The sequence below is a fragment of the Crocodylus porosus genome, unplaced genomic scaffold (genome assembly GCF_001723895.1).
Source record: "Crocodylus porosus isolate Cpor-Errol unplaced genomic scaffold, CroPor_comp1, whole genome shotgun sequence".
NCBI lineage: Eukaryota > Metazoa > Chordata > Crocodylia > Crocodylidae > Crocodylus > Crocodylus porosus.
In genome coordinates, this window is record NW_017728943.1 from 19128451 (window position 1) to 19140399 (window position 11949).

At 44.9% G+C, this 11949-nt stretch overlaps 1 protein-coding gene across 1 annotated transcript; it reads left to right on the forward strand.

The window, feature by feature from the left end:
- Positions 1-6372: 6372 nt before the first annotated feature.
- Positions 6373-11201, forward strand: LOC109319348 (lymphotactin-like). Its single transcript, XM_019548838.1, has 3 exons — positions 6373-6892; positions 9238-9355; positions 10113-11201. Exons 1-3 carry the CDS (start codon positions 6748-6750, stop codon positions 10270-10272), a joined length of 423 nt encoding a protein of 140 aa, XP_019404383.1. The 5' UTR covers positions 6373-6747; the 3' UTR covers positions 10273-11201.
- Positions 11202-11949: the final 748 nt, after the last annotated feature.

The following is an 11949-nucleotide window of genomic DNA, read 5'->3' on the forward strand; positions in this document are numbered from 1 at the left end:
CCTGCTCAGGCAGGGGGTCGGACTAGATGATCTACCTAGGTCCCTTCCGACTCTAGCTACTATGAAACTATGAAACTATGAAACTGAAAGCCAACATTTATTTTGAACACAATTGGCCTCATTCTGCTCCAACCGAGAGTCACTAGGATGAGAACTGGTTCCCATATCTCAGGCTTCACAAATTGACATGCAAGGCAATATTAAGCCTTCCTCAATCTTACTTGGAAACTGAAGAGGAGAAGACAGGGAATGACAAAGGCCATCATGAAGAAAGAGGAATAGTAGGAGACTGAGACTGCAGTCTCTTTGAGCCCATCTTCCTATTGTGGAGTACTTAGTTAGCTTGTTGTTTGGAGCTTGCTCATGACTAATGTAGGCTGGATTAGGTAAAATTAGGTAGATCAAGTGCCTGAAACTTCCTCTTACAGACACTCGGCAGCAACCTGTATAACTATTTGTTGAGATAAAGCCCTGAGCAAGAGAGACCACTGACTTCTCTTGGCTATATAATTTCATATGACTGCCAGTACTATGATCTGAACAAATAAAATGTTCTATGTAAGCAACGACTATTAGGTTCCTATAGAAGATCTCGGCAATGGGTCATTGGAGATTACGGATCCATCACTGCTGAAGACGGTCAAACCTAGAGTATTATATGTAGTACCTAGGCCACATAATCTGTCTAAAGTCCCTTTCTAGCCAAATTTTTCTGGGCCTAACTTTCCATACTTGCATACCTAAGGTTGGATGCCTGAGCAGAAATCTTTTGGAAGTGCCTGCTGGACATAAGAGTTCATGTTCCTTTAAGGGAGTGGACATTTTAGCTAGACTAGGAAAATATCAGTATGACCTTTTGGTTTATACAGTAGCAAAGAAGAAGAAGAGATGGTGTGCAACAAAAGTCATTGAATATGACTAAGAATAAGATTGCTAAAATGTGTAAGTTTCTGTACCAGGAATACTGAGCATATGCAAGGTGAAACAGAAACGTTACCAGGGTCCTAATGCAAGACAAAATCTTTGCACAGGATGAATTCCCGTTACTGTCAATGGTACATGACCACATATTAAAATTTCATCAGAAGAACATAAGCAGTTCCATACAGGATTAGACTAATGATTCACTTAGCCCAGGATCCTGTCTCTGGCAGTGGCAAGTAGTAGATGCTTTAGAGAGAGAGAACGTAAATGGGGTATGTCCAGACTGAGGGCACATCTGGAGTACTGTGTCCAGTTTTGGGCCACCCACTACAGAAAGGATATGGAGAAATTAGAGATAGTACAGTGGAGGGCAAAAATGATTAGAAGGATGGGACACATGACTTATGAGGAGAGGTTGAAAGACCTCAACTTATTTAGTCTAGAGAAGATAAGGCTGAGGTGGGATTTAACAGCAGCCTTCAACTACTTGAGTGATGGTTCCAAAGAGGATAAAGCTAGACCGTTCTTATTGGTGGCAAATAACAGAACAAGGAGCAGAGGTCTTAAGTTGCAGCGAGGGAAGTTTAGGTTAGATATTAGAAAAAGCTTTCTCACCATGAGGGCAGTAAAACACTGGAACATGTTACTCAGAGAGGTGGTGGAATCTCCATCCTTGGAGTTTTTTAAGGCCCAGCTAAACAAAGCCTTAGCTGGGATTACATATTTGGATGGTCCTGCTTTGAGCAGGAGGTTAGACTAGATGACCTCCTGAGGTCCCTTGCAACTCCAGTTTTCTATGATTTCTGTTTCCATGTCCATCCCTGATACACTCTCCCTGGCCATCATTGGTGTAGCAGGCTTACCTTTCAGAGCTTGGGTTGAGTTCCAGCTTGACGTCCTGCTGTTTTGATTGGTGGAGCCCATCCAGAAATAAAGTCATGCCCCTTTCCTGAGGGGAGGGGGAGAAGAGCTCCCCCGAACCTGATCGAAGAATGTAAACTGTCAGGTCTGAAAGACTTCAGGGGAGGATCCCTGGAGCGTATAAAAGGAGCTGCATGCCCAGCACAAGGGGCAGATGCAGCGAGGGACTCAAGAAGAGCGGAACCAAGAAAAGCGGGGGAGCTCTCCCCCAGTGGGCAATAGGCCCAAGGTTCCTGAAGCTGCCACTGGAGGAACAGCTTTGGGAGTCATGGGAGACCACTCGGGCTGTTGACAGCACACAGGGATGGTGCACAGAGACCCGGCCCTGGGAGCAGTGTGAAACAGCTCGGGCCCATCACGGTGCACAGTTCAGAGTATGGAACCCAGGTTTTGGGAGCCACAAGTGGCAGCTCAAGCCGGCAACCCCGGCAGTGCCAGCAGGCCACTCAGTGCAGGGGGCAATGCATGGGGCAAAGGCCTTGGGGCAGCAGTAAGGCAGCTCAGGCCCCATCTCCTGGCAAGCAGGCAGGTCCCATGGTGCGCAGGGCGGTGCCCAGGCCTGAGCCTTGGGACCCAGGGAGCAGCGAAGGGTGCTTGGGTAAGCCACCCCGGTGTGAGGACAGCCAGCCAGAGCCTGAAGGGCCCAGCCTGTGCTAAGAGAGCCCTCAGTGCCAAGCTAGGGCACAAGGAAATGGTAGTGCTGCAGTGTGAAGCCCAGCACCTAGAAGCCAGCAGAGGTAGTGCGCAGCTGAGAGGAGCTGAGCCCTCGGTGCCCAGAGCAGGGCACAGGGTGGGGAGGAGCCCAGGGGCACAGGAGAGGCCTCGAGAGGTGCTCCAGCAGAGGAGACCCCATCAAGCTACGCCCTGACCACCGCCACCTGAGGAAGCGTGAGTCATTGGGCCCTTGGGTCCCACAGGGGAAAGACATTTGGGGCAGGCAAACCCAGAGAAGGGGCTGGGTAAGCAGCCCCCCCACCTAGTCAAGGCCCTAAGGGGAGGGGCCCCTGGTGCTTCCTGGATACCCCCCAAGTGACTCCATTGGAAGGAGGACTATCTCTTGCCATGGGTCAGGGACTATATTAAGGAACAGATGTTATTAAGATTGTTCATGTTTGAGCCTTATATTTTGTAATTGAAACGTTGTATTACGAAGTTGTAAATAGTGTTATTTAGGGTTTGACCTTGGTTATTGTTTAGTGTTCATTGTGTAAATATATGTATACCATATTTAGTTGTATGTTTATGTCTATTATAACTTAATCAATTGTATATAGTTAAGAACTTTGGGTTTGGGCAACTCTATAGAGGAAAGAGGGATCTGCTTGACTTTCTGGCATCCCTCTCACAGCACCCCCTCCTGCCTACCCATCCCATTCAATTGAGAATAGGGCACACCCTTGGGTGTACCCAGGTTACATTGGTTTAGAGATGTCAAAGACTAAATCCTTGGTTTTTCTATTTAGTCACTCCCAATAGATCTATTTTTCATGAATTTGTCTAATCTCTTGTTAAATCTGGTTAAATCTGCCTCTGAAACATCCTGTGGCAACAAATTAGCAGGAGGTTAAGTACTCTACTCAATAGAAATGGATTTAAGCATGGGCTTAAATTAAGCACATAGGAGCACAGGCATGGCAGGCTCTTCTTAGGCCATCTCCCCTTAGGCCATTTTTGTGGAGGGTTGTGAATGCTAAAGCAGAAAGTTGCTTCTCTGAAGCTTGGAGTAACATGTTTAGGATGGGATAAGAAAGCAGGCATACATTCCTCCTTAGCATTTCCTGCTAGATGCCTTAGGTAGCCATCCACTCAATCTTCTGGCTTTTGTGTATCCCATTCTTAAGGGTCTAACTCTCCCCACACATTGGGTCTGTCTACACATGAAAATAGCCAGGACCAGTTTCCTCTAGAGTAAAGAACTGGGCACAATGTCTACAAGTGCAGGAACATAGGAACAGATTTGCTGCTCCTAGGAGCTCTAGGTTCCCCCTGGGTTTTAGCCCAGGGCCCAGGAGACATCTCTGTCCTTGAGGAGTCTGGGACATTGCTCCCTGCCACTGGAGCCCAGGTGGGGACAATGCCCCCTGCCCCAGCAACAGGGAGCTCCTAGCCCCAGCTCCATGATTGTGGAGCTGGGGCTGGGAGATCCTAATCTCCATCCCAAGCCCAACAGTTGCAACACAGTCATGGGGCCCAGACTGGGAGATCATATCTCCCAGCCCAAACCCTGTAGTTGTGGGGCCCAGGCTGGGCCCCATGACCAGGGGGCTTGGGATGAGAGATACGGATCTTTCAGCCTGGGACCCACAACTGTGGAGCATGGGATGGGAGATAAGGGTCTCCTGGCTTTGGCCCCATGATTGCGGAGTGGGGGCTGGGAGCTTATTACTTCCAGAGAGGGGGACATTGTCCCTTACTAGGCTCCAGTGGCGGAGCCCACCCTGGCAACCGGCAGCTCTTGGGGGCAGGGAGCAATGTCTCAGCCCCCACCAGGAGACATCTGTCTCTTGGCCCGATGCTCCCTACCAGCCCCTGGGCTTGCACCCAGGGGGATTCTAGAGCACCCTGTGGCTGCTGCAGGGGCCAGGTGCAGGGCCTCAGGGAATGGAAGCAGTCTTCTGTTAGGAGCAGCAAATCTGCTCCCATGTCCCTGCATGTGTAGATGTGTGCCTGGTACAATTTACTCTAGAGTACCTTAAAGTAAATTGCTCCTGGATTATTTGCATATATAGATGTGCCCAGAGTGCCCTTGTTGCCAAGAAGGCTAACAGCATACTGAGCTGCAGCAGTAGGAACACTGCCAGCAGATCAAGGGAAATTATTATTCCCCTCTATTCTGAATGGGTGAGGCCACATCTAGAGTACTGAGTACAGTTTTGGGGCGCCCACTACAGAAGGGCTGTGGACGAGTTGGAGAGTTTCCAGTGGAGGGCAACAAAACTGGTTAGGGGATTGAGGCACATGATTTCTGATGCCTATTGAGTCTGCAGAAGAGAAGACTGAGGTGGGATTTGATAGCAGCCTTTAAATACCTGAAGAGTGGCTACAAAAAGGATGGAGCTAGACTGTTTTCAGTGGTGGCGGATGACAGAACTAAGAACAGTAGTCTCTAGTTGCAGCAAGGGAAGTTTAGGTAGGATATTAGGGGAAAAAAATTGTGACTAGGAGAGTGGTGAACCACTGGGATGGGTTACCCAGAAAGGTGGTGGAATCTCCATCCTTGGAGGTTTTTAAGGCCTGACTCAACAATGTCTTGGTTGGAATGGTCTAGTTGGGGATAGTCCTTCTTTTTGCAGGTAGTTGGACTAGATGTGACCTCCTGAGGTCTCTTCCAACCAGTGTTTAAATTACGCTCGGACTCTTGGGGAGGTCTGTAGCGATGGCAGCCAGAAGCTGAAAGGAGCCTCCACCACTGGCTGAACTGCTTAGAAAGGCACAGGGTGGGCTGGGGGCTCTCATCTCTTATGGGGGGGCTCTCATCTCTTTCAGGGAGAGCCCTCCTGAGCCCCCCTCCTGTTTTTCGAACCCTGCTTCCAACCCTAATTTTCTATGATTCTATGATGTAGCATGCTCTTATCAGGATGGTACTACTATATAAGCACATAATTCCTTTATACTCACTTTGCCTCTGGGTAAATTACTTACTCTGGGTTTGAGGTAGATACAATTCAGCAAAGCCTGTAGTGCAAAGAACAATGGACAATCCTATAGGTTAAAGAACATGGCCTCCAACTGTAAGAGGTGCTGGGAGACAGGACAGTGATGTGGTTGCAGCCCAGCATTAGATTCAGATCATCTAGGTCCAGCTCTGTCAGAAGATTTTTGCATGAGTGTGGGTAAGTTATTTAATCTCTGTGCATCTTTGGGCCCACCAACAAGAAGTATGATCCTTCGCCAGCTGGTGGCAGCTTATCTGTGCTGGTGATCTCTACCAGAGTTTTAGGAGCAGGGGAGGGAGGCCATTTTAAAAAAGGCATCCATACATAAAGCCCTATTATCAGCACTGTGCTTAAACATTAGTTACAATGTCTACTCCCACAGTAGGCTGGGCCCAAAAGAAGGACATTCATTTCTCTGTCCCCTTTGTGCTAGGTTCCTTGGGCTCCTTAATTATACTGGCACGATCCCTGTACCAGCTTTGTCCACCACCCTTCAACTATGCTTCTCTCCTCGTGCTTGAAGGAGGAGATACAGCAGAGATTCAGTCATGGTGATGGCCCTGGCGTTGGCCCAGGCTCTGTCAGGCTAGCTCCAGCTTGTATGCCAGATTCTCTCACAAGAGATAATGGTGATTTGTGTAGAAGCTCATGAAATATCCAGTTTTCTGCAGGTTAAGGAGTCAATCTGTATTTCTGTTCAGCTGCATGCTGCAAATACCTGGTGATGTTAACTTGGGCTCTGTGTATATCAGGGGGGAGCTGAATAGCACTGCCAAATCCAGAGTAGACAGGGAATACACCTACACTACAAAACCTTTAGAGCCACCACTAATGTAAAGCTGCTATGGACAGTTCAATTTATTCCATTAGCAAAGCCTCAGCTCCTTTAACTCATGTTCCCCACTTCAGGGGTTGCCTGACTCTGCTTCTGTGGTGGGGATGTGGAGTTTAGCTTCCAGGGCTCATAGCTGAGATCTGAAAGGGCAGAACATTCATTAAAGGTTTCCACTGCAGCAAAGGAGTTTTCTTTGCAACCTAAAATAAAACTGGCTTGTAATGTGTTAGCAGAAGCAACCACAGACTTGGTTTGTGACAGAAAAAAAGCCTGCAGAGGGGGACTAGCAGGATAGGGGAGTTTTTTTCTCATCTTTAAAAAAAAAAAAGTTGCTCTCTAAAATTTTCCACCTATACTCACCCCCACCATGACGCCCCTCTTACTGAGTGCAGGAAGTTTGCTGACCACTTAATGACAGTATATAAGTGTGGGGACAGGGGTTCAGATTATCACTTTCTCCTCTGCCGCAGGGTGAAGTATTCAGCAATGAAGCTCTACAACCTGGCTATCATGGTCCTTTTTTGCCTTGGCATCCTCACTATGCACACAGCAAGAGGTAAGTTTTCATCTCCATAGGAATGTAGGAATTGCCGAATGATAATGAGACTGGGGTTTGTCCCAATTCAGTGTCCTTTCTCAGGGAGTGACCAATACTGGTCATTTAAGAGGAATCTGTGAGAAATTACATAATGAACGATCTGTTAATTGGGGGTGTTTCTTAACCCCTATCAGTTTGTGGCTGGCTTAGGCCTTGAAGCTGGGAGAACATTTTTTTTCCCAGAAAATTTTATTGCTGTCTAGTATTGTCCTGGATGCTCCCACTTACCATGTCAATGTTTGATCTGCTGTGGCACTGAGTTCTGCAGGTCAGTTGTGCCTTGTATAAACAGCATGTTTTTCACCTAGTTTCAGTGGCATTGCCTTTCAGTGTTGGTTGTGCCCTTGTTCAGAAATTAGGAAAAGGGCTTAATAATGCCAACACCTCCTGTTTTATATTCTCTAAATTACTATATTATATCCTTATTATGTACTTCAATATATATTGGATTATTACATACACCATTAGTTTATCACTTCTTATTTGTTTCCTCTCCTACCTGTCTAGTCTTACTCTTTTAATTGCTTTCTGTAAGGAAGTCTTTTCAAACCTCTAAGAAATTTCTTTTTCCCTGTGTTTTTACTAAATCTGTTTGTAAATGGTTGACTGAAAAACAAAGCTTCCAAGAATAAGGCTCACCACAGATTTACATACTGGCACTGGTGCTTTCAGTTTTGTTCTGTATTCCTTTCTTAATACAGTTTAAGGTCTAATTAAAGATTTTTTATGACAATAGCTGCATATTGAGCATAGGTTTTATATGAGCCATCCATAATAATGCTTAGACCTATTAACTACAAGCAATTTATAGAGCATGTGACATTTGTAAAAGACCACGCTTGTAGAAAAACCACATGCACACACACATGCATGTGTGTGTGTATACCAACATACATAGACAAGCAGAAGCCCAAAAATCACATGCGCAAACCACTTGTACTCAGCCTCTTTGTGTATTATTGTAAAATGACAATAATACACAAAGAGGAGCACAGGATCACAAACATGTGGAGAGTTACAACTACATAAAAGCCAAATACAATCCATCCTCCCTCTTCTCCCACCAACAAAATAACGTATCTGCAACACAGACCAACTGATGTGATAAGAGCTCCTAGTCCTTAGTATCACAGTGGTCCACTTGGCCACCCTAAAGTCTGGGATTGGCAAAATCCCTTCTTTCCAGAAACTCTCCCCTGCCCTGTAATGTTCCCATGGGTGAGACACTGTGTAGAAGGGCAGTGCAAGATAGGGTGGTGTTAGGATACCATGTGGCATATTTTGTCATCTAAAAGAAGGGGATTGCAGGGTGGATGGCAAACCTGCCATGGCAGACCAAAACAAGATCTGAGGAAGGATGGAGGGAGGGAGCAGGTGCTTTCAAAGGGCTTTCTAAGGGCAAGTGAATAGAAAAGGGGAAGAGGAAAGTTGTTTCCCAGAGAATCTACCTCCCGTTTTAATTGCATTGAATTTTCATGTAATTTAAATGGTTTACAAGTCTTGTGCAACCAATTCTCTTCAGCTGCGACTGAAGTCAACTGAAATAAAGCTCCTGTTGGGAACCTACTGGTCAGGACTGACCGACAATATTTTGGGGCCCCCTGATCCATTGAAAAATCCAAATTGAGGTTAATTGCAGTATAAACTCACTGAAATAAAATAGTTGGGGCCAGGCTCCGTGCACGTGGGCTGTGCTGCAGGGGGCGTGGGGTGGGGGCAGCACGTGCTGGGGATACCTGAGTTTCCTCTCTGGAAATGAGGCGAGAGCAGAGCCAGGAACTCCTCCCCCATTTGGCCGGGAAGGGGTTCCCTGCCTGCACTGAACCCTTTAAACATGACACAGGCGGTGGGGGGCGAGCTGAGCACAACCCCTTGGCTGCAGGCCCCCCTGTGGCTGCAGGTTCTGCAGAATAGGATAGGGCAGCCCCGCCCTGCTATTGGTAGTTTAGCATTGTGGCAATGAGTTTATGCGGTAGTTTTTGGGGGATTTTTTACAAAGTGTGACAACTAGTGTGTCCAACTAAAAAGCTTTTTAGGAAGGGAGAATGTAATTGTTTACATGCAGTTGAATTTGCCCAGGATATCTACTCTCAGAGAGAAGCTTCAGTTATTCAAAGATCTCATATGATTAGGATTTTTGCTCTTTAACTCACAAGGATGATGCATGTATGGCAGGCTTAACTAAGGCAATCCAATTCATAAGCATAGAGGTACCCGAGTTGTAATTTAGCAAGCCACTTGCTGTAAAAAATCACTGTTCTTTAGTACTACTGGTAATTTACCATCTTTTTTTTTCATTTTAGGGAGTGTAGGAAGTCAAATTATAAGAAGAAGTTCCTGCATAAACCTATCAACAAAGGAGCTAGACATAAGAGGGCTTGCCAATTATGAAAATCAAAACATACCAGTAAAAGCCGTTATGTAAGTATATGGTCCAGTCTTATCTATTAATTCATCTAGAGAAACATTCTGCCCTCCCCATTAAGAGAAGAAAGAAAGTCAGTAAAACTGACTCAAAGCAAGCATAGGGGCTATATATCTGAATGAGCATGCTTACTTGATATCTCATATGAAACCTTCATTAGGCAATGTCAAAATGTCTGTAGTACTGGTGCTGTAGAGCTGCATATGCAAAATTGTATCAAACAGCAAAATGTTTTGTTCTAAAAATTAGGAAGAAATGTCAGAAAGCAAAAAGTGTTTTGAGTGTCATAGACTAGTATAGCCTTGTGGGTTACCAGTCACTGCATTGGGGTGAGGTATGCAAGAAAATTTGTGGAAGAGATAGGAGTAATAAAACTCCTATAGGAATTAGAGTTGGTCCTTGTGCAATAAATGCAAGGCCATATTTTCAAGAACCTCCATATGCTGGGTGTTCGTAGCCCTTCCAGAAAGTCTCGAAGTACAGCATATGCAGAAGTACATATAGAAATACACATTATTATACACCCTTCCCCTGCCCCTTAATCTATAAGTACAGCTGGTGTCCATTTGTTGAATTGCAGAACCAAATCGTAGCTGGGTTTAGGACACATTACTGATGTGACCGCCCCAAACTTACACCAGTAAAACTTTGTCACGTCACATCTTCATCTATTCCACATAGAAACATGTATATGTGGTCTTGTCTTGGAAACAAGAAGTTTCATGTCTGTCTGTATTTCTACTTCTTCTTTAGGTTCATCACCAAGGGAGGCATCAAGATCTGTGTGGAGCCTGAACTCAAATGGGTGAAGCAAGCCATAAAATACTTAGATCAAAGACGTGTCATCAAAAAAACTATTATCAAGCCCAAGCCCAAACCCAAGCCCAAGCCCAAAGCCAAGCCATCTAACTAAATGGAGATGCCACTGAAACCATAAGCAACTGCTTGTAACTCCTACTTGGTAACTGATAATAAAGTTTCTGAACTAACACAGGCTGATCAGCACCTTCCTCTATTCAGTTTTATTCTGCAGCTGGACTCTTCTACATTGTTCTCAGATTTATTTACTGCAAAGTATGTTCATTATTTATGATTGTGTGTGGGCAGTTTTCTCTGATCAGGGTGGACTATGGACTGCCCTTTAATATGCTGACAGGGTTTCTGTCAAAGACCGATGACAGAAGTCTTTATTTGTAAGAGGGAAGGAAAACATGCAGGGTGTTGCCTGTCTATGGGACTCGTTGCTGAAATAGGTTACAGGACACTGGGGCCCTGTTTGAAAAATGTACTGCATAATATAGTGGTAGAAAAACTACTTAAGCTATAAGTAAGCAAAGTATGTTTCAGTCCATCAGGTGCTAATTGCAATGTGCAGGATACAATTGTCTGCCCTTCTATTCTTCTTTGTAACATAGATGATCTAGCTGGGTCTGATTCTCCTCTCAGTTTCTAACAGTGCAAATATATTGGGTTGGGTTGATTTCCGATGAGAATTGACTAAATGTGCATTTATTCAGGGGATTTCTATATAGATTTACGAAGAGGAAGGATCTGGCCTACCAACTTCTGTGAAGTTACTGCTGATTTACACTGGTCTGAGACAGATCTGAGATGAGCACTTTGTTTTTATCTTTGCTTTTTTATGCAGCATTAAAATTTAAGCAATTACTGTATTTTATATATTTCAATCCTGTATAGAAAATTCTCAAGCCCAAACTAATGCAGAGGCTGGTGCAATGGGAATAGTTATATTCTCTGTAAATGTTAATTTCATTTTAAGATGGATTAATTCTAATAATTCATGGACTTTTTGGACATTAATAAAAATCTTGTAAATCTTCAGTCAGATGGTCTGCTTGTTTATTTATGACCTGGTTGGAGATCCTACAAAGGGATGTTGCCATTCTAACACAAATCCATGATCTTAATGTCACACCAGGAAAAACTACCTTTGCAGAAACATGTGGCAAGACCTCCAAGTTCTTATAGTCTTAGAAAGTTATGCACACAATTGTAGAACCCCATGTTATGGAAATAGTATCACATCATGGCTGAAAACCAAGATGGACAGCTCCTTCCCTCCTTTTTGTACGGAAAGCCTTCAGCCCTAGTTTCATTCTTCATCATTCTCTGCATTGTATGAGAGAACACCATACATTTTTGATCAGCTCAGACAGCAGATCAGAAAGTCAAGCTGCTGTCCATATATGAAAAAATGGGCTGACCACTTCTATGCACCACTGCAGGTTAGTGCCAACATTTCTGTTTTGTACCTGCTTAAAACAACTGCGGCTGTCCTCTGTTCTCCATTAGAGGCACCAATTTTGAGCATGCTAGAAAATTGCTGCTACAATAAGCTTGATAATAAAAGTCTTGCTGGCAGAGTGGAAGGCTGAGGGCAGAAGATTCAGGAAGCTTAGCTGGTTATAGTATGCTTCATTCAATGCCAAGACTTCCAGGCAGTCCTCTCTAAGGACCCTTACTCCTCTCCCATTACAGGCACTGGAAAGGCTTCCTGTTCAGCACAAGTGTGATACACAACCTGAAATGAGGTGGCCCTCCCAGAAACATCCACAAGGCAAAATGACCT

Coding starts and splice junctions, on each gene's coding strand:
- LOC109319348 (XM_019548838.1), top strand. CDS start 6,748: ATGACAGTATATAAGTGTGGGGACAGGGGTTCAGATTATCACTTTCTC. Junction 6,893..9,237: donor CACTATGCACACAGCAAGAG/GTAAGTTTTCAT, acceptor TTTTCATTTTAG/GGAGTGTAGGAAGTCAAATT. Junction 9,356..10,112: donor ATACCAGTAAAAGCCGTTAT/GTAAGTATATGG, acceptor CTTCTTCTTTAG/GTTCATCACCAAGGGAGGCA.